The sequence below is a fragment of the Danio rerio genome, chromosome 4 (genome assembly GCF_052040795.2).
Source record: "Danio rerio strain M-AB ecotype USA chromosome 4, GRCz13ab, whole genome shotgun sequence".
NCBI classification, from domain to species: Eukaryota; Metazoa; Chordata; class Actinopteri; order Cypriniformes; family Danionidae; genus Danio; species Danio rerio.
In genome coordinates this window covers 50,220,996-50,242,819 of record NC_141024.2, presented here as the reverse complement: position 1 = coordinate 50,242,819, position 21,824 = coordinate 50,220,996, and the positions used below count along the sequence as shown (strand labels likewise).

The window sequence follows — 21,824 nt, the reverse complement described above, 5'->3', positions numbered from 1 at the left end:
TAGAGATCTGTCTGACTTTGTTATGATGTGCTTGAATTGTCAGTTTAAGCATTAATAGAAAAAAAAGTTATTCTACTGGAGAAAGGTTTGTTTTAAAGCTTTTACACAGATATATAAAGCGATTGATTAAAGTTTCAGGTTTTTCATCCAATACTAAATGATGTACCTGCTGTTTAAAATATTATTTTTAACTTTTATACAACATAATACTATTTTACTCAAAGTAAAGAGGACTATTGAACAATGTGCGTGTATTAAGTGTCTTAATGAAGGTTTAATTGATTAAATAACATAATTTCACTTCATTCTAAGTATACATCACTATATATAAGAAATGGAGTACTAGTTTTAATCAGCTCATTTGTGGCTGTTGTTTCTTGCTCAGACTTACTGGATTTATTTTTGTTAATTACTTTCATATAAAGAAACTGTTGAAGAGAAGTTATTTTGTTTCTGTTCATAGTTTTATTTATTTTAAACAGGACATTTATTGCTTTGTTAATTTTTAACAGGATAAAGTGTCCAAACGCAGAGAAAAACTATATATAATAAGTCATGACTCATGACTAAGAGTAAGTGGCAAAAAGGGTTAAAAAAAGGACTTTTATTTTGGCGTGACTTGTGACGTCATAAGCCTGCGCCGCTCCCGCGCTGTGATTCAACTGGAGAAAGGTTTGTTTTAAAGCGTTTACTCTTATATAAAGCGATTGATTAAAGTTTCAGTTTTTTCATTCAGTGCTAAATTATGTACCTGTTGACAAAATAATATTTTAACCCTTATACAACATAGTTCTATTTACTCTAACTCACAGTAATGAGGTCTATTTTTTGAGGATAGGATAAGCTTTTTGTTCCCGAGAGGAAATTTGTCTTGTGCAAAAAAGTGCTATAAGCAGACAATAAGATAAATAAAACAAACAAAACAATTAAGTACATACATAAATAAAGTAATTGTGTGTAATAAGTGTTTTAATGAAAGTTTAATTGATTGAATAGCGTAATGTCATTCCATTATAAATATACATCACTATATAAAAGAAATGGAGTACTAGTTTTAATCAGCTGATCAGAGGCTATTGTTTCATGATCAGACTTATCTGATTTTTTTTTTTGTTAATTACTCCTATATAAAGAAACCATTGAAGCAAGTATTGAAGAGAAGTTATTTTGTTTCTGTTCATTGTTTTATTCATTTTAAACAGAACATTTTTAATGCTTTGTTAATTTTAAACAGGATAAAGTGTCCAAACACAGAGAAAAACTCCTGCTGAAGCGACTGATCTCCACACTGTTAAAGATGGTGTTTATTAAAGAGGAGAGTGAAGATTGAAGAAACATTCACAGTCAAACAGGAAGATCTGCAGGAACAAACAGGTTGATTTTCATTCTCAAAGACCAACTCAGTCATTTGATCCTCATTCATTTATTTTAATAATAAGAATACTAAATTAAATCCATCTTGCAGCCCTGAGTGTGCTGCCCAGTTCCCCTAAATGCACATAAACACTCACTGAAAGACAGGAATGAGTTTCTTTTGTTACTTGTTCTCAGGTCTTTTGTCATTATTTTATGTATTATTAGTCTCCTATTTTCTCTACCTTTTTAAGTTTGTTGCTTTTCTTGTTCTCCTACTGTTTGTAAGGTGTCCTTGAGCACTAAAAACGTCCTTGGGCACTAATGTCCTTTTAAAATTATTATTGAACAATCCTTATATTTGCGTGTCACACTCACTATACAAATTTATCAGGACTTACTGAAAATGGAAAAGATTGCTGTGCTCTATCATTGATAGGGAAAAGGAGACTCTTTGCTAGATTGACTTTGTCTCCAGAAACATTTCCAAATTCTGAAATTATTGTAAGAGCTTTTAAAATACATGTATCTGGATATAGCAGGAGCTTATGTTCTTGTTCCTCTCTGAAAATTCCTTGCAATTCCTTCCTTAACAAGGTTGCAAGAAGTTTGATGGCAATGTCAAAGAACAGAGGGCAGCCCTGTCTCGTTCTTCTAGAGAGTGGAAAGCCTTTAGAAATTATATCATTTGTTTGAATGGATGCTTGGGGCCTGGAATATAAAATTTTAACCAAGGAACAGAATCCAGGATCAAAACTAACTTTTGCACACACTTCTAGCTACTCCCACTCTTAACTAGCTGACCATGTGGGATCTCACATATAAAACAAAACCATTTGAACAGCTCTTGATGTTTCACTACGAAGCTACACCATTATTGACAAAATATACTTGAGAGCTAGAAATAACAACGAACGTGCTATAGTGGTAATTTAAAAGTTAACCGGAGAGTGACATTAACATTTGTTTTGTCTTTGACAGCCCAGTGTACTGTCGTGATTGCCTTCATTTCAATGGCTTTCTCCAAAATATCCTCTTTTTCGGAAAAGTAGTGGCATTTAATTACCAAGGCGCATGGCAGTTCCTTGTCGTCCACTGGTTTGCTGCGTATAGTGATTTGAGCGGGGAGACCTCTCCTCAAGATCTTCGCTTTGGTCTCAGCAGAGCCAGCTTCTTTTTTCAAAATACTAAACTCTTTTTCCAGTGTAGTAAGAGAGTCAGAGTATCCACCCAACACAGACTCCAGACCAGTCACTCGCTCTTTCGCTGCATCCACTCTGGTGTTAACCACTCTTCCACTTCCACTCTTGCTTTTTCTAAGATGGAGGCACGTGCACACGCTGCGGCTTCTCTCTTTCCCGACAAGACAGTGTTTTTGAGTTCTTTGTCATGTACGTCCTCGCTGCGTTTATCTGTGCTTAAGTGCACATATAGTCTTAAATTTTTGCTCGACATCAGCAGAACCAAACTTTACAAGTTAAACTCCGCAGACACGGAGGAGCTGCAAAATCTCCGTTTGCTCCAGAGGCCTACTCATCCTCCGACCCCCACCTCAACACCTCGCCCACAATGGAGGCAAGAGAAAGCAGAAGAGGGGCAAGCGTTGGGGGATCTGAACTAGGCTAGCGACTAACCCACACAAACCTGCTATTCCCTTCATCATTCTAGCGAACGTCAATTGCTAGACAACAAACTGGACTATAGCCGTCTACTTCGTTCATCTTAAAAGACTGTAAAGAACTGTTGTGCATTTGTGTTTACAGAAACTTGGCTCAGTGACTACGTTCTGGACATTGCGGTTCCAGTCGTGATACCATTGTAGTCTGCAAAAACTGCTTGCCACTGGTGAAGTTTATGGTTTTAAAATGCCAGCCGTTTTATCTACAGAGGGAATAAACAGCCATACTGCTTTTCTCTGTTTACATCCCTCCCAGCTCCAATGCCAACAACATGACTGAGGCACTGAAAGACCTGTACCTGCACATCAGTGAGCAGCCTACAGCCCACCCAGATGCTTTTCTTATCCTGGCTGGGGACTTTAACCATGCAGACCAAAAAAGTGTGTTTCCAAAAATACACCAACACACAGACTTTCCAACACGGGCAATAACACACTGGGCTTTGTTTACACCACACAGAGAGGAGCTTACAGCTTGTGATGCAGCAGATTAAGTCTGTCCTGCCCCCCACCTTGGACCCCTTTCAGTTTGCATATCGGTCCTACCACTCAGCGCTCACAAAAAAAAAAACTCCTACACCCGAATGCTGTTCATAGACTTCAGTTCAGCATTCAACACTATCATCCTTCAACAGCTCACTCAAAAACTGGTCCAGCTGTCAAAGTTACATCTCTCTGTGTAACTAGCTGCTGGATTTTCTCACTGGAAGACCACAAGCAGTACGGGTCGGCAGTAACATATCCAGCACCATCACTCAACACTGGGGCCCCTAAGGGATGTTGAGCCCTATCCTCTTCACTTTTCTGATTCATGACTGTGCACCATCTCACAACTCTAATCTTTTCATGAAGTTTGCGGATGACACAACTGTGGTGGGTCTCATGTACAAAAACAATGAGAAAAACTATAGAAGCAAGGTGAGCCGTCTAGCTGAAAGACAGCTTCATCCATCAGGCTGTCAGGAAGCTGAACCCTCTCCCAACTCTGCCACCACTCCCCTCTCCCTCCACACGCACCTTTGGACTCTGACACACATGAAAACACACACACATGCACACATTCATCTGCACTGGTCACTTTATGTAACATTGGTCTACCAGTTAGACACATCATACTACATTTACATATATTATGACACTGTCACTTTGTCATAATCATCATGTGCACAAGCCTTTTTGCACTATATACTGTTCTTTATCAGCACAACTCTGGTTTACAATTTTTTTATTTCGTATGTATATTTTTAGACTACGCTTTAAATATATTTTTAGACCACATTTTATGTACAATTGTATATATTGTAAATTTAGATTTCTTTTTCTTAAAACTCTACTTTTTATATTAATAATATATGTTAGGCACCTAGGGTCTGAGAGTAACGTAATTTTGATTCTCTGTATCTCCTGTACATGTGGCTGAATTGACAATAAAGCTGACTTTGACTTGACTTTAAACGTGGTCCAGCATTGCATAACTGTCCGAAGCAGGTCAATTTGATTGCAAAGTTCATTTGACTGTGCAACGGCCTTTTCTTCAATTTTAGCAATCAAGTTGCCTTTTAGTGCATCAATAGCTTGAAGAACTGCACTGTTATCACTCACCCGCGCCATCTCTTTCTTAGGTGCAGCTTGCACTTCGGGGTTAGCATTAGCATGGAGGCTAGTAGCGGATTCTGCCTCTCGATGGTTGCTTCAGCCTTTATTTATCCTGATTCAAGTTAAATTATGCTCAGAGCAGCTAGACTCTGACACTTAAACGCTTATTTTCCAGTACAGGTATGTTTAAGGTATGAGTATTTAGGATAAGAGCAATATTAAACAAAATTAAGTTTCACGTGAGGACCTCAACATTTTGCGTCTTCACATGGCCGGTAGTCCAAAACAAACAATATAAAAATAATCACAATGAAACAAAATCCTCAGCACTTATAACTCAAATGAAAGTGAAAGGAAAAAATTGCAAATGATTTTAGGCCAGCAGGTTCATCAGATTTAAAAACAGGGAAAAGTAATAATGATAATAATAGGACGGGGAGAAAACAAAACAAGAGAAATAAAATGAGAATTTGGGTAAAGAAAACAAAAACTTTTGGTTCTTACCCACGGAGCGGAGGGGTAAAATGAAATGCTTTTGGTAGCTGACTCCATGTCAGCGAGATAAATCGGTAAGTTGATTTTTTTCAGGACACACTGCACTGAAGTCTTTGGTGATGCACTCGTTCACAGACGTCACGAGCACTTCAGTAACAAGACATCAATCTTTGCTCTGTTGCTTCAATACATACTTTCGCTTTTTGTTTCTCAAAGCCAATCGTTAAGTTTACAATGCTCGTCTCGACCCGGTTTCTCTACTCGTTTCCCCGCACTGGAACAGTTCAGTCAACTTCTCTTTCTTCCACACACCACATAAAGCTGCCCAATTAAACATTCCTCCTCTTCCTTTAAACTCTCACCCATTTCCTTTTTGCCGTCCCATGGGTGGAGACCAATTAAACAATGTTGACTGTCGTCACAGAAAACACCAAAAATCATAAATGCATGATTATATGTCTTCATGGCTTTGCAATCAAAAAAAATTTGTTAAAATAGAGGACAATGAAAAAAAAACAGCCATGAATATAATGAAAAGGGAGTAAATTTGCCCATTGTGTATTGAGTTTTAAAAAAAAAATAAAAATTTTAAAGCATTTACCCAGAATATGTCAAAATAAGATGCCCCCAAGTATCAGTCCGTTTGCTGAAACGCAGAGAAAGTTTTGGCCAAATTAAGCCTCAAAATCACCCCAGAATTGATGAAAATGACCCAACAGCACACAAGGGGAAAGGTGCACAATCCAGCCTTTATGCAGATGGTGTACAGGTATGATTCATGTCTGCGAGGCAAATACTCAGCTGTTTGTTCAGCTGTGACCCCAGAACTTTTTTCTGATGCGCTTACCAGTCAGGCACAAAATGAACAAGTATTCACTGTCTTCAGGGCTCGAAATTACAACCATTTTGGTCGCATATGCGGCCAAAATTTTCTCTATGCGACCTCAAAATATATTTGGGAGCATTTGTGCGAGTGCAAAAAAATTGCTGTGTGTGACCAGTTTTTACTGCAAAATGTTCAGCACATGCACAGATTCGGGAGATATTCACGCTGAATGCATCTTTGCACTTGAAACGCAGCGCTCAGGAATGGTTTAAAACAGTTGTCATGTCAACTTGCTGCAGTAAACAAAGCCAAGTTCGTAATGCTTGCCCGCCTTTGCGCTTTACCTATTGTAAAGACTTCAATTGGCTTCAAGTCCGCTATGAAAAGTCAATTTTCAGCTATCTGTTTGCCACATCTAGCACGAGAGCTTCTGTTTAATCCTTCATTTAATCGGCAGATGCTGTCCGCCGTGCAAGTGGCAGCTATATGTATATGTAATTTAACACCATGTACACCATCGCAAACGGGCTTACACTGAGTAAACTAATATCGCTGCTCATGAAAAGACTGGTATTGCTATTAACATGACATATGCATATATTAAGTTACAGTATATGTCAAAAGCGTCAGTGCAGTATCAGACAGCACCCGTGAAAACAGCACAGCAATCGTTAACAGATTCATTTGTGTCAAGCAGTGCGTGAAGGGCTGGTGAGCGGTCCGTGTATCTTTTGGTCCCTCGTTTATGTTATAAAAATGTATTTTTTTTTGTGATAATGGGATTTCGTTGAGACATATTTTCCTCACGCATGCATAAATTTTTTTGCTTGTTAGTTTGATTAGTGTTGATTTCAAATGCAATAAATCTGTGTGTATAAAACTTGTAGTAACGGTGCTTATAATTGGTGTGTGCGACTAAATTTTGGTTGATGCGCCTACATTTTTTTAAATTAGGAGCACCAGTGCTACCTAGCAAAAAGGTTAATTCTGAGCCCTGGTCTGCTTTACACATTTTAGAAAAACATTTTGTTGTAATTATGAATAAATACGAATAAAAACTGGCCATTCACAGCTTTCAAATCTGTCTTATATGTCTTACCAATATGACTTATGATTAGGCCCACACGGAATCTGAGCGCGCAGAATTCCGCAGATTTCTAGCCCATTATTAATTCTGTTCATTTACTTGAGTAAATGTGTAAATCTGAATTTATTCAGTTTTTATTCAGTAATTTGTTACTTTTTATTTAATATATTAAGGTGTATGTTATGATACTCCGCTGGATACTCTTAAAATAATTCCGCAGAAATCTGCAGATTTTTACCAAAATTCTCAGCAGAAATAGCAAAAAACGTCCGCAGATTCCGTCTGGCCCTGCTTATGATCAATTATGTAAGAAACTCTGAAAACTGGACTGACAATTTCAATTTTTTTCTTTGATACATTTTACATTGTAATAGCACTAGATAAATAAAGATTAATTGAATTAAATCTGTTTAAATGTGTACACCATTAATGGACCGAACAAAATATGACCTGATTTATTTTACATTTAATGTGCATCAAAATTACAGTGTGTGTAGCCAATGTTTCCAGTGTCTTCACTTTTCAGCTTTTGATGAAGAGTTTTAAATACTTAATGAAAACTAATGGTTTTATATATATATATATATATTTCAGACCTAATTGAAGAGAATGAGGGGAGTAAAGAGGAGGAACATCATGTCAAAATTGAGGAAAAAACTCTTTTACAGACTGATGGTATTTTGAAAAGGAGAGACAAGAATCGTTTCACATGCACTCAGTGTGGAAAGAGTTTGTCAAGCAAAAGCAAGCTTAATATTCACATGAGGATCCACACTGGAGAGAAACCATTCACATGCACTCAATGTGGGAAGAGTTTCAGCGTATTATCATCCCTTAATCTACACATGAGGATCCACACTGGAGAGAAACCATTTACTTGCACTCAGTGTGGGAAGAGTTTCAACCTATCATCAAACCTTAATAAACACATGAGGATCCACACTGGAGAGAAACCATTCAGTTTCCCTCAGTGTGGGAAGAGTTTCAGTTGTTCATCACAGCTAAATCATCACATGAGAATCCACACTGGAGAGAAACCATTCACATGCACTCGGTGTGGGAAGAGTTTCAGCCAATCACCACACCTTAATAAACACATGCTGAGCCACACTGGAGAGAAACCATTCACATGCACTAAGTGTGGCAAGAGTTTCAGCCAATCATCAAACCTTAATCAGCACATGAGGATCCACACCGGAGAGAAACCATTCACATGCCCTCAGTGTGGCAAGAGTTTTTACTGCTCATCACACCTTAATAAACACATGAGGATCCACACTGGAGAGAAACCATACACATGCACTCACTGTGGGAAGAGTTTCAGCCAATCATCGTCCCGTAATCTACACTTGAGGATCCACACTGGAGAAAAACCAAACAACAGAATTTCGCATGCTTAAACTCTAGTGTGACCGCAGCTTCGGTGTGGGATGAGTTTCAGCAACTCCTCAGACCTTAATAAACACATGAGAATCCACACTGGAGAAAAACCATTCACATGCACTCAGTGTGAAAAGAGTTTCAACCGATCAGCAAACCTTAATGAACACATGAAGATCCACACTGGTGTGAAAGAGTATGTGTGCTTGAGTGTGAGAAGACTTTTTTTTACAGCTCCAAAATTGAAACTGCATCAGACGATTCACACTGTGACAAGAGGTTTAATCAGTTAACGCATCTGAAAACACAAAAGAGGATTCACACTGGAGAGAAACCGTACAGATCTAATCAGTGTCTACAGAGTTTCGCTCATTCGGCGCAGCTTAAGAAACACATGGACAAAAAGTTGCACACATGACATGAATGCAGCAAAACATTTTCTCATGTGCACAGGATGTTTCATGTCTGAATAATGTTTGAAAAGGCTGAGTGATGGTATACTATTTTCCAACACTCCTACACTGCAGTAGGTGGGGTTGTAAATGTGTTGAAAGTAGTGATGAGAAGTTCAGATCATTTTACTGACTCGGATCTTTGAGTCTCGTTCATCAAGATGAACAAATCTTTTTTCGAGTCATTTCGTTCATTTGGTTCAATTTGCCAAAATTGTATTAAAATGTTACGAACTGCTTCCAAACACATCTACAACTAGCCCAGAAGGTTGATCACACAACAAATAAGTCATAAATAGATTATAAGAAGAAAATAATAATTCAGTGTTTACCTGCTCTTTTGTCTATGGGTATTGTTGTCTCCTTGCTCAGCTCACCTCTTAATGTCTTCAAATGTCAGTGGTGCGTTCACGTTACAATGACAGTCACATATAATCTTAACCAATGTAAACAGTCTGAGCCAATAGGAGCCATGATAATTAGTTCACCTTTTGAGTCTGCTGGTTCTTGAGTCGTTCGTTCATCACGTGACAGAATAACTCAAACCCGAGGACTCGAGAGTTGAATAGATCAATTCTTTTTTTTTTTGGCTCTAAACGCATATGATTGGCCCGTGATGAACGAATGATTCAAACCCGAGGACTCGAGAGGTGAACAGATCAATTCTTTTTCTGGCTCTAAATGCATATGATTGGCATATAAATGCATATGGTAGGCTGTAGTCTTTCATGTGGTGAACGAACGACTCGATAGAGGACTCGAAAAATGAACTAATCTTGTCTCGCACTACACATCGTGCACATGAGCGAATTAATGAATCTTTTAGTTAATCCGAGTCATTCATTCATTTTGTCACATAACATGAAAGAAAGCACAAGAGATGAGTTATTTAATAAATCAAATAGTCTTTGTGAATAGTTTTGTAACATATGATGCTGCCAGCATTAGACACTTAAACACTGTTTAATTGTTGTTTATTGTTTTATTATTATTATTATTTCACCAGAAAAGCTTTTATAACAAATCAGATTACTTTATAAATCACGACAATAAAATAAGCAAAAGAAAAACAAAATAGTGCACATCAAGCTAGGCTTTTTAATAAATAAAAACAAGCAAGCTTTAAATTAAATAACACGTTTGTGCCATAAAATCTTTATATGAAATATGGCAACTCTTCCCAGTAGATGTTTTTATGAAACAGCAATTTAAGTGAAAGATAATACATATAAAAATACAAAAGCCACAGAGCTTAATGAGCTTAACAACTTGACTTGAGAATAGAACGGTGCATTTAAAAAAAAAAATTAAAATTAAATAAGCTTTAAAACAACATTGTGTGGCTTTACTTGTTGGACTTGGCTTAAAGTTAATAACACAAGCTCTGAACCTTTGATAGGCTGAGTCTGTTTCATCTTTTGTCATTAGTTGTTGTCGCAGGATAAAAGATGCTAAATGAGTAAATGCAAATGCAAACTTTCTTTATACAAATATTAGACCAATACATAAAGTCTGCATAGAAAAACATTATTAAACAAAAATGGGGTATAAATGAACAAATTACAAATCACTTGTAGTTGTAGAATTTAATTAATCTATCCCCTAGCTTAGTTTGTTTTCTGATAGCAAGCCAGCAAATAGACAAATCAGTATATAAACCACATATCCAGTAGGAAAAAAGCAGCAATAACTTAGTGACAATAGGACAGACCTTTTTAATTTCTTAGAAAATGCTTTTTAAGTTCACATTGTTTGATGATTTTATGAAAAGTTTAAAATATGATCATATGATGCAACAAAAATTTTGTTTTACATAAATATTATTGACTGAGGTTCTCGTTGCAGTGTACAGGGGAACTACAGTTTAAGATTAGATATGCACATAATAATGTAAGGATGGCTATATCTCTCCATAATAATAAACCCTGAAACTGTTATGGAACTCCACACGAGACAAGAGCATGAGAATGGTCAGGCACTAAAACAACTTTCTAATGTGAGAAGAAGATTCAGGTTGTCTTGATCATGCATCCTGAGCCCCCCTCTTTGTCCTGGACTTTACCTTCTCCACCAGAGCAGCTCACTCACATTCCACACCGAATGTTTAAATTCTTAATATGGTGTATCTCGTGGCTTTATATTCATGTTTGGTGTGATTTTAAATGTCTCTATGTGATTGGTAAAGTGGTCTTAATTTCACTGTAATATTTTACAATCTCCTTTATATCAGTTAATTTGGGTTTTGACTTTGAAAAGATCTTTGCCAGATGCTCCACTCCAGGCAAAATGGTCTTCGCATCAACTCATGACCAGGCAAGAGTCTTAGTGAAGCTTTTATTGTCTTGAATTTATGATGATTTGAGTATTTAGGCAAAGGGTGCAGAAGTGTCCGTGGGATCCTGTAGACAGGATACCCCATTGCAGGTTGTGAATCTCTGAGCTCTGCATCAGGACTTGTATGCTGCAATGTGTTTCTACATGGTCAGGTATTCCTCTTTAACTCTTCAATGTATCTTTGAGTAATTGATGTTGTACAATCTTGAGTGGCTTATTTTATTTTGTTATGAATGGCCTAAATCAAGATTGAATATTGAAAACTGGAAAGAGATTCAAATTTAGAAAAATGATTACAAAAATGATACAGTTAAAGGGAAGATTGAAATAACAATTGAAATAAATTCATAAGATATGGTAAGGTCAAAAAGTAATACTTCTAAATTACTATAAAACAAATTGAAAGAGAAAAGTGTTTAAGAAAAAAATATTGTTTTACATGAAAACATATGTGAAGAATAATTAGAAGAAAATATTAAGGAATAATAGTTAAAACAGAGCAAGAAGAAATTTACAAAACATACAGTAAGTTTTAGTCAGTTGATAAAAAAGTGCATCAAAATTGTATGAACAACTAGTTTAATGGGAGTGCCTTAGGAAATAATTATGAGCCAAAAGAAAATAACTCAATGACAAAAAAGAAATTAATATATAGATCAGAAAATTGATTAGTAAAAGAAAGAAGTGTCAAATTCCAACTAAATGATTGTCATTGCAGGACTGAGATGCAGATAAAATCAGCCAGCACAGTGAGGGTTAAAATGGATTAGATGCAGATCTGTCCAGAAATAAAACCACTAAATGATGAAATAGGTATAAAACTCTATTGAAAAGTGTAAAAATATAAGAGCACTAATAGAAACATCTAGATACTGTAATATGCAATCTGTCCTAGACATTTCTATTTAAATTTAAAGTAGTAATAAATTATAAGTAACTAATAATATTTAATTGAAGTTAATTTGATAATTAAAATAAATGGTTAATCAAGACAGATAAAAGAGGCTTAATGTTGATAATATGATTTAAGAGCAATCAATAGGAGAAGATTTTCCAGCTGAAGTTCATATTGTATGTGGAGATATGTTCTTTTGGATGGTAAATATATTAAGTGCTTAGTTTCTATTGAGTTTATTTTAGGTAACTACCAGAGGAGGGAAGAAACTTGTTTGTACTTGTGTAGCTTGATGACTAGCAAACACTGTATACACCAGAATGCATAAAGGGTTAAAATTAGGGAAAATATCTTAGGATGAACACTGTCACAATATGTGGATGATTGAATTATCTACAGCTTCACAGAGCTCTAGTTCAATTAAAAGACTTGAGTGTAGACCATTGCTCCAAACAGTAAGATATGATGACTGTTTTTGTTGTTGACTGAATGAAGAATTATTCAGCGAAGAAGCACTGTTGAGAAACTATGATGAGTAGATGATCGGAGTAATACTAGAAGCAAATTATGAAGCAGGAACAGTTATTACATCTGTGACAAGAGAAGTATTTCCTAAATTTTGAAATGCCTTCAGAAATAAGTTCATAATGGGTTTGCATTCATAAAGTATTCATGAAGTTAATGAATGATCAATAAATAAAAACATCTAAAGGAGTATGAAAAATTGTGAATAAAGCAAAAGAGAGAATAATTGTATTATGCTCAATTACCAGAAATGGCTGAAAGAAATGAAGAATGATCCATCAAGACCAACGCTCAATGAAATATGTGAAAAATAATAAACTTAAAGGGATTAATTTGCTAAAAAGTGCATTGGTGAGTGATGGCATGGAAACTGACAGAAACAAGCATCTAACACTGCATCGCATGAACTGCTATTGGGTCGACCCTTGAAAGAAACCTTGAAAGAAACCTTGAAAGAAACAGCATGACCCTTGCAAGAAACCACATGGAACTTTGCATAAAACCTGGCATATAATCTCACCTATAACCTTGCATAAACCTCTTGGAATGGTTTGAAAAGATGTCTAATGCAGTAGGGACTTTAATGAAGAAACAAATAATTGCCATGTGCAAAGCGATATCTGTGCAGGAAACCAGAAAGGAGCCATGTGAGAGAGCAGTGATACAAGGTCCAACTGGTCTAGGTGATTGAGTCTATCTGAGGATGCTCTGGAGAGCTCAGGAGGAAAGGACCATATCTGGATGAGGGCAAATCCAACAGCTGCCAAAGGGGATGTCAACGATGGGGTACCAATGCCTCAAAGGAGCGAAAGGAAACAACTCCAGCAAGGAAAAGCTGACCGGAAACAGAGGAGCCTAAATATTCCAAAGCTCTAAGCTACGAAGTTCAACTTGTGGAAGGAGAAGTTAATCAGAACAAAGTAAAGAGTGATTCTGATAATATGCCTGAGTACCACATACAGTGCCACAAATCAAGGGATGATGAATGCACAACTGCAGATTTCAGAACTCAGACTCTCAACCACACATCTCCATCAACATCTTTTTAAAGTCAAGTGAAGATGCTGATAGCTTAGAAGAAGAGAAACAAGGATGAGCAAAGATCAAGATCAACATTTGATGCTTTTTACGTTTGCATATTGATTTTGTTTGCATATTGCTTTCATGGTACCTATACATAATATCACTTCAGTATATTCTACATGAGTGTGAAAACTAGCAGCTAGCACTGAACCAACTGAATACTTATGCTTAAAACTTTATTGTCTTTGATGTGTTAAGAGAAAAACAGAGTACAGTCTTTTACTTCCTTCAAATCAACAGGGAAGACGTTTGGCTGGACTTCTGTCAAAGTACAGTGGCATAATCTAGTCAATTGATAACAGCTATGTGGCTAATATCAGTCACTAGATAGAGGTAATTAAGAGAACTGGATTATGAAATTGCACTTTGGGGTTAAAAGACAATAATATTAAGACTAAAGTCTTAAGAGGAGGGATTGAAGAAGATTTCTATTCTCTCAGTGTGAAGTATTTTCTAAGTGTAAAGCAGTTAATTTTCTCTTCACAAAGTGTTTGCAGCAAACATGCCAGCGTGTGTTAAAAATACAGTGATATGTCTGTGTAAGATGAGTATGCCTACAGGAGCAACACTAGGAGAAGGCTGAGTGACTGATTGTGTAGAATAACTGAATATGTAAAGCACTGATTATATATGTTAAATACTTCTATGAAGCTATATGTGTCAGAAGTTAGAATGAGTAACATATTATCAAGTTATTATCCTATCATGACAATGTATGTAAACACTTAATCCTTTTGCATAAGTTGCATCTATACTTTGCTGACATAGACCTGTAACATCTCTGCTGACATGAGCTAGTGGGCTGAGAGCCAAGAATAGCAGGACCCCTTAGACTAGAAAACCTATTCAAAAATGGTCAAGAGTTAAAAAGAGACTTAGGGGTGTGTCAAATAATCCTGCATAAAAATTGTAACAAACACACTGAAACTTTAGAAGGTGCAGGAGAGACTTCAGAAGGTGTCCAGGAGAGACTTCAGAATGCTCTGGGGTCTGCTCTGCTCTTTCTCGGCTTTATTATGGAGAATAAAGTCTATTTTCTGATATTCAAAACCTCTGGTCTGATAATTTCTAATTGATTAGACGTCGAATTTACGACAACAGTTGTGCTGGTGAACATCAGTTAATGCACTGAGAGTCAACAAGAACTAACAGAGAACAACTTTACTGTCATCAACTAACATGAACAGATCAATAAATACTGGAATAAATGTGTTTTTATTGTTCAGTTCAAGTCAAATCATGAAGAAGAAGAAGATCAGAAGAGCAGAAACAAACGTCACTCTTCATTTCTCCTTTATTCATTGAGCTGCTGGATTTCTCTACAGTTGATTCAAGATTTGACAGAGATTCAGACAGGATTCAGACATTTCCATGTTCATCATCACATTCTAATATCAGCAGTGGATTTGACATTGACTTTTATTATTTGTGCTCAAACAACAGAGAAACAATGAAGAAGATCAATCTGTAGACAAGAATGAGCTGATCTGAACACAGCAGCATCCTGGAGGACACTTCATCAACATCAATGATGACACTGATGAAGACTGAGACACACACACGCACACACACACACACACACACACACACACACACACGCACACACACAGACACACATGCACACACACACACACACACGTTCTCTCTTTCTCTCTCTCACACACACACGCACACACAGACACACACGCACACACACACACACAGACACACACGCACACACACGCACACACACAGACACACACGCGCACACACACACACACACACGCACGCACGCACACACACACACACACATAACAGTGAATACATACACACACACACGTTCTCTCTCACACACACACACACACACACACACACGTTCTCCCTTTCTCTCACACACACACACACTCACATGCACGCACATAACTGAACACAAACATGTTATCTCTTTCTTACACACACACACGCATGCACGCACGCAAACACGCACACACACACACACACACACATACACTGTCTGTCATGCACACACACACACACAAATACAAACACGCACGCACGCAAACACACACACACAAACAGACGTTCTCACAAACACGCATGCACATGGACACACACACACAAACACAAATACAAACTCTCACACACAAACATAGACACTCTCACACTACACATGCACGCACACACACACACACACGCACACACACACACAGACAGACAGACACAAACACAGACTTTCTCTCACACACACACAAATACAGACACTCTCACATGCACACACACACACACACACACACACACACTGCTGACTGCTCCTGCAGAGGATTCTGGGTAAATCTCTCGTCAGTCTTCAGCTCAGTTTCACTGATGATCCAGGATAAACAATAAACCCAGCACAGAGCGGCTCAGTGAATGTGGTCTGGACTGAGTGGATGAGGCTCATTGTGTCTCTATAGATGTTGTAGAAGATCAGAGTTCCTGCACTGTGATCCACAAACACTCCTATTCTCCTGCTGAGCGGCTCCACTGGGAGATCAGTGCGTGTGTCATTGTGTCTGAATGAGAATCTGGAGGAATAGCAGCTCAAACTCCAGGACTGATCATTATATCCAAACACACACTCAACACCTCCTCCCTTCCTCCTGATGCTCTTATATGACACTGATATACACACAACACCATCATCTCCACTCCAGTCAATCTCCCAGTAACAGCGTCCACACACACTCTCTCTGCACAACACCTGAGGATAATCAAATCTGTCTGGATGATCAGGATACGGCTGATTCTCCTCCACACGCTTCACCTCTCTGTTCTCCTCAGACAGAATGAGTTGAGTGTGTGCTGTGTTTGGATCCAGAGTGAGGAAACAGACATCTGAACACAAGAACACACACATTTACAACCACAGCTGTGTGTGTGTGTGTGTGTGTCTGTGTGTGTGTGTGTGTGTGTGTGTGTGTGTGTGTGTGTGTGTGTGAGATAGAGCGAGAGACAGAAAGGGGGAGTGTGTGTGTGTGTGTCCATGTGTTTACTGCTGTGTCTGTGTGTGTGTGTGAGAGAGAGAAAGGGGAAGTGTGTGTGAGAGAGAGAGAGAGTGTGTGTGTGTGTGTGCGCATGTGTTCACTGCTGTGTGTTTGTGTGTGAGCGTGAGAGAGAGGAAGTGTGTGAGTGTGTGTGTGTGTCTGTGTGTGAGAGAGGGTGCATGCTTGTGTGCGAGTGTGTTTGTATGTCTGATTGTGTGTGAGCGTGTGCGTGTGAGAGAGAGAGGGTGCGTGTGTGTGTGTGAGTCTGATTGTGAGTGTGTGCATGCGTGTGTGTGTTTGAGAGAGCGTGTGTGTGTGTGTGTGTGTGTGCATGTGGTCACTGCTGTGTGTGTGTGTGTATGTGTGTTTGTGAGAGTGAGTGTGTATGTCTGATTGTGTGTGAGCGTGTGCGTGTGAGAGAGAGAAACAGAAGGGAGCGTGTGTGTGTGTGTGTGTGAGTGTGTGTGTAATTGTGTGAGTGTGTGCATGCGTGTGTGTGTTTGAGAGTGTGTGTGTGTGTGTGTGTGTGTGTGTGTAGTCCTACATTTGTGTAGTCCTGCTGTAATCCTCGTCTCTCCTCCATGATCCAGACTGTAAACACACACAGATTCACATTCAGTCAGTACACAAACATCAGCTTATTACACACACCAGGGCCGGATTAACCAATGGGCCTTATGGGGACAGGCCCAGGGGCCCGTGCGCACTAGGGGCCCCTGAGAGGGGGGAGAAAAAAAGACAATTTTGGAGTGTCTTTTTAAGCTAACTGCAAATAGCGCATCTAGTTGGACTAAGCTATTCAGGGTTTACGCCCATCGATGCCTGATTGATAGAGACAACATGAGTATAGAGCTGTGAATTGATACAGCAGCAGTGGCGCACCTTGTAAGGCACAATGCTTCATCGTTTGACGCGATTGATCATCAACTCGGTTCGAATCCACCATCAGCTGAACCCGTGCTACTTTTTTTTCTCCCCATTACATATCAGATTGGAAATATATTTATTTTAACAGGAAGGAAACATTTTTAAAAATAATGCAAATGTGATATAAAGTCACAAGTGTCTCGTGGGTATTTAATAATGTTTAGTCTTATTATAGGCACCTGCCGCGCCTCCCTCTCTGCAAAAACTATATTGCTCAGACAACTGTATTTCCTCTGAGCAAAAAAAAAATTGCGATCACAAATTAATATTATTATTATATTTAAATTGCCTTTCTTTCTTTAACTAAACAGAATGCTGTAATTGGTCAAGCGTGGAAACGTCAGTTTTGTAATAACCCGCACTAAACTGAGCGGACTGTAGTGTAATGTTATATCTGTCATAGATCAAAAATGAATGGACAAGTGGATTTAGCAAACGCGAGAGAAAAAGGAGAGGAGAAATCTTTATTGAGGCATTTTCCATACACACCATCTTTAAACAGACCCGTGATCAGGAGAATGAGAGCACAGAAGAAGACGTTATGGCAACTTTAAATGATGAGTAGCTAGCATAAACCAGGCGGAGGAGGCTAACGGCAGCGCAGCGCAGACTGGATTCATCGTGTGAGAGACAGACAGAAAAGGAGAGAGAGAGAGAGAGAGAGAGATTGTTACGCCCTCGGGGCGAAACAAGTAAAAAATAAGAGGGGGAAGCCAAAAATCACGTTACAAAAGTTTTATTTAAGCCCACTGTGATCAAACATTAGGCAAGAACGCCCCGCCAACTCGCACGCCGCTGGTCTCGTCCCAACCCTTAGCCGGAAGAATCAGACTCCCAAACAGTGGCAGGACGCTGATAAAGGAGCGCTCACTTAGACTCAGGTGTTCCCCATCCACCTGATTATGCCCCGCAATGTTACAGCGCATCTGTAGAGGGAGCAAAACAGACACACAGACAGACACGGAAGACAAATGACAGCGCAGCAGGCGTCACACCCTCCCCCATAAACAGGAAACAACGTTTCCATACAATAAACCATAAACATGTACATAATAAAAAGAAAGTGAATACAAACCCATATTTACAAGGGGGCCCTAGACAGGGCGTCGGCCACTATATTCTCAGAGCCTTTTAAGTGCCGAATGTCCAAATGAAAAGGTTGGAGAAACAAGCACCAGCGCATAAGCCGTTGGTTAGGATTTTTAAGCGAGTGCAAAAAGGTAAGAGGATTATGATCGCTATAAATCGTTAAAGGTGAACTATCTCCTCCCACATACACCTCAAAGTGTTGGAGAGCCCAAATTAATGCGAGCGCTTCTTTTTCGATGGTAGAATAATTCCGTTGATAACTATTGAATTTTCGTGAGAAAAAACAAACCGGACGCTCGATGCCCACATCATCCTCTTGAACCAACACTGCACCCGCTCCCTCTTTACTGGCATCCACCATAATCTTAAATGGTTCTCCTAGCCGGGGAGCCATCAGGACTGGTGCTGACGTAAGCAACGCCTTCACTGCATCAAACGCAGTTTGACAAGACTCGGACCACACAAATAAAGCTTTGGACTTAAGCAGATCAGTTAAAGGGGCAACCACTGTGGAAAAGTTTCTACAAAAACAGCGGTAAAACCCTACAAGTCCCAAAAAGCGCATTAATTCTTTCTTAGTGACAGGCACCGGATATTCATCTATCGCCTGCACCTTCGCCCTCACTGGACGCACCTGTCCTTGTCCCACTACCTTGCCCAGGTACGTCACCGTCGCCCCTGCAAATTCGCATTTAGCGAGATTGATGGTAAGGTTGACCTGCGAGAGGCGATCGAGAAGGCGGCGCAAACGACAAAGATGCTCCGGCCAGCTATCACTCACAACAATCGTATCGTCCAAATAAACGGTAACCCCTTCTAATCCCGCGACTATTTTGTTCATTAATCTCTGAAACGTTGCGGGCGCGTTTCTCAGCCCGAAGCTCATAACCCGGTAGGAGAATAACCCATCAGGTGTTATAAACGACGATAATTCCCTCGCACGCTCACTTAAGTAGACCTGCCAATAGCCCTTAAGTAAATCCAATTTAGTCACAAATTTTGCAGCACCGACCTGATCAATACAATCCTCCATCCTCGGTAGAGGAAAGGAGTCTGGTTTTGTTACTGAATTTAATTTTCTATAGTCCGTACAAAAGCGGAAACTATCGTCGGACTTCCGAACTAAAAGACACGGAGATGACCAGCAAGAGGAAGAGGGTTCAGCCAGTTTATTGTCGAGCAAATACTGAACTTCTGCTCTCAATACATCACGTTTATTCAGGGGAACACGATAAAAGCGCTGGCGGATAGGCGTGGCTTCCCCCACATCTATATCATGCGTCAAAACACTCGTCTGTGTCGGTACATCGGAAAATAACTGTGGAAACTCCGATAACAACTGAATTAATTCTTGTTGTTGAGTAGCATCTAGATGTTTAAAATCGAATAACAACTTTTTAAAAGTCTCAGAATCCTTTAACCTACCCTGCAACACGCAATCATCGGGTGTTTTCAATTCATCCGCCTGCATATCCATCACATGATGCGCATAGTGCTCAGGAAAACTATCAACCAGCGCTACAGGATTTACCTGCATTGGTGTGACACAGTCTCGATTAAAATATGGCTTTAAAATATTAACGTGACAAACTTGTGTTTTCTTTTTACGATCTGGTGTTAAAATAGTGTAATTGTCATTACTGCCAATGTGCGTCACCTTATATGGCCCAGTGTACTTGGCTTGAAAGGGCGATCCCAACACCGGGAGGAGCGCAACAACCTGGTCTCCCACGCTAAACTGTCGGCGTTCAGTGCGACGGTCAAACAGGCGCTTCATCTTTTTCTGGGAACTACCCAACTGCTTTTTAGCTAGTTCCCATGCCAACGAAAACCGTCGACGAAAACCCAAAACATAATCCGACAATTTTTCTGGCGGATCTAAATCGGTCCACTGATCGTGCAAAACAGCCAGTACCCCCCGAACTTTATGAGCAAAAACGAGTTCATTCGGGCTATAGCCAAGACTTTGTTGAGTTACTTCCCGGGCTGACAGCATCAGCCACGGGAGGCCCTCCTCCCAATCTCTGTCCATCTCAACGCAATAAGCCCGGAGCAAGGATTTTAAGGTGGAATGGAAGCGCTCTAGCGCACCTTGACTTTGCGCATGATACGCAGTGGACAAGTTGTGCTTAATCCCCAAATGACGAAGTACTTCGGCAAACAAGTTTGAAGTAAAATTACTTCCCTGATCGGACTGAATAACTTTAGGTAAGCCAAAAATAGAAATAAATTGAGTGAGAGCTTTAACAATAGCCTTAGTGTTAATAGAACGCAAAGGAAACGCGGCCGGATAACGAGTGACCTGGCACATCACTGTTAGCAGATATTCACTCCCCGCTTTCGAGCGAGGGAGTGGCCCAACACAGTCAATGATGAGATGCTCGAAAGGTTGGCATACGGCAGAAATGGGCTGCAGAGGCGCCGGTTTTAACGGCTGATTAGGCTTACCAGTCAACTGGCATGTATGACAGGTTTTAACATAACTGGCGACATCTTTTTTGATTCGTGGCCAGTAAAAATAACGAAGAATTCTGTCATACGTCTTTTTAATGCCAGCATGACCGGCAAGACCATCATGGGCAGTTTTTAAAACTACCGGCCGCCATTTAACGGGCACCACCACCTGGACAAAAGGATCCCCCACACAAAAACCAGCATGTGGAGACCATTTTCTCAATAATACCCCATCTCTGATGAAATAACCCTGTGCCCGGTTCCGAATATCAACATCATCATAAACTTGCTCATACTGAGCTTTTAAAGTTACATCGCTCTGCTGTTCTTTCGAGAGCTCTTCCCTAGAAACGGCCAGTGGGTAATCAGTTAACGGAAAAAAATGTTCAGTACTTACAGGTTTTACTTCAGATTGCGCCCGGCTAGCAGATCGAGTCACTGCACAAGCAACAAACACATCAGGATTTTGCGGAGCACTCTCATCCAGACAGTCACAATAGGGAGGCGGGTTAGAAACTATCAAAGGTGGCGTTTCCCCAACCCAAACGCGTCCGCCCGCCAGATTATTGCCAAGAATAAGTGACACGCCTTCAACGGGCAGAACAGGTCGCACGCCAAGCTCTACATCGCCCTGCACTAAGTCACAAT

The 21,824-nt window shown here is 39.5% G+C and overlaps 2 protein-coding genes across 3 annotated transcripts in view; one reads left to right on the top strand and one right to left on the bottom strand.

Moving 5' to 3' along the window:
• The first annotated feature begins 621 nt into the window (after nt 1–621).
• Nucleotides 622–9,181, top strand: LOC141381698 (uncharacterized). Its single transcript, XM_087249558.2, has 3 exons — nt 622–672; nt 1,235–1,374; nt 7,630–9,181. The coding sequence occupies exon 3, from the start codon at nt 7,797–7,799 to the stop codon at nt 8,433–8,435; it is 639 nt and encodes a 212-aa protein (XP_087105684.1). The 5' UTR covers nt 622–672; nt 1,235–1,374; nt 7,630–7,796; the 3' UTR covers nt 8,436–9,181.
• A 260-nt stretch (nt 9,182–9,441) lies between these two features.
• The window catches only part of LOC137491190 (protein NLRC3-like), a 51,484-nt gene continuing 39,101 nt past the window's right edge, over nt 9,442–21,824 (bottom strand). For both annotated transcript variants that reach the window (XM_088650176.1, XM_088650177.1), the window contains 2 exons: nt 17,251–17,297; nt 9,442–16,557 (listed from right to left, as the gene is read on the bottom strand). In XM_088650176.1, the coding sequence (XP_088506302.1) occupies nt 16,031–16,557; nt 17,251–17,297 (574 nt within the window). In that variant the 3' untranslated portion in view covers nt 9,442–16,030. The remainder of the gene's footprint in view (nt 16,558–17,250; nt 17,298–21,824) is intronic.

Excerpts from the sequence above, each read along its gene's own strand:
- LOC141381698 (XM_087249558.2), top strand. The coding sequence starts at position 7,797 with ATGAGGATCCACACTGGAGAGAAACCATTCACATGCACTCAATGTGGG.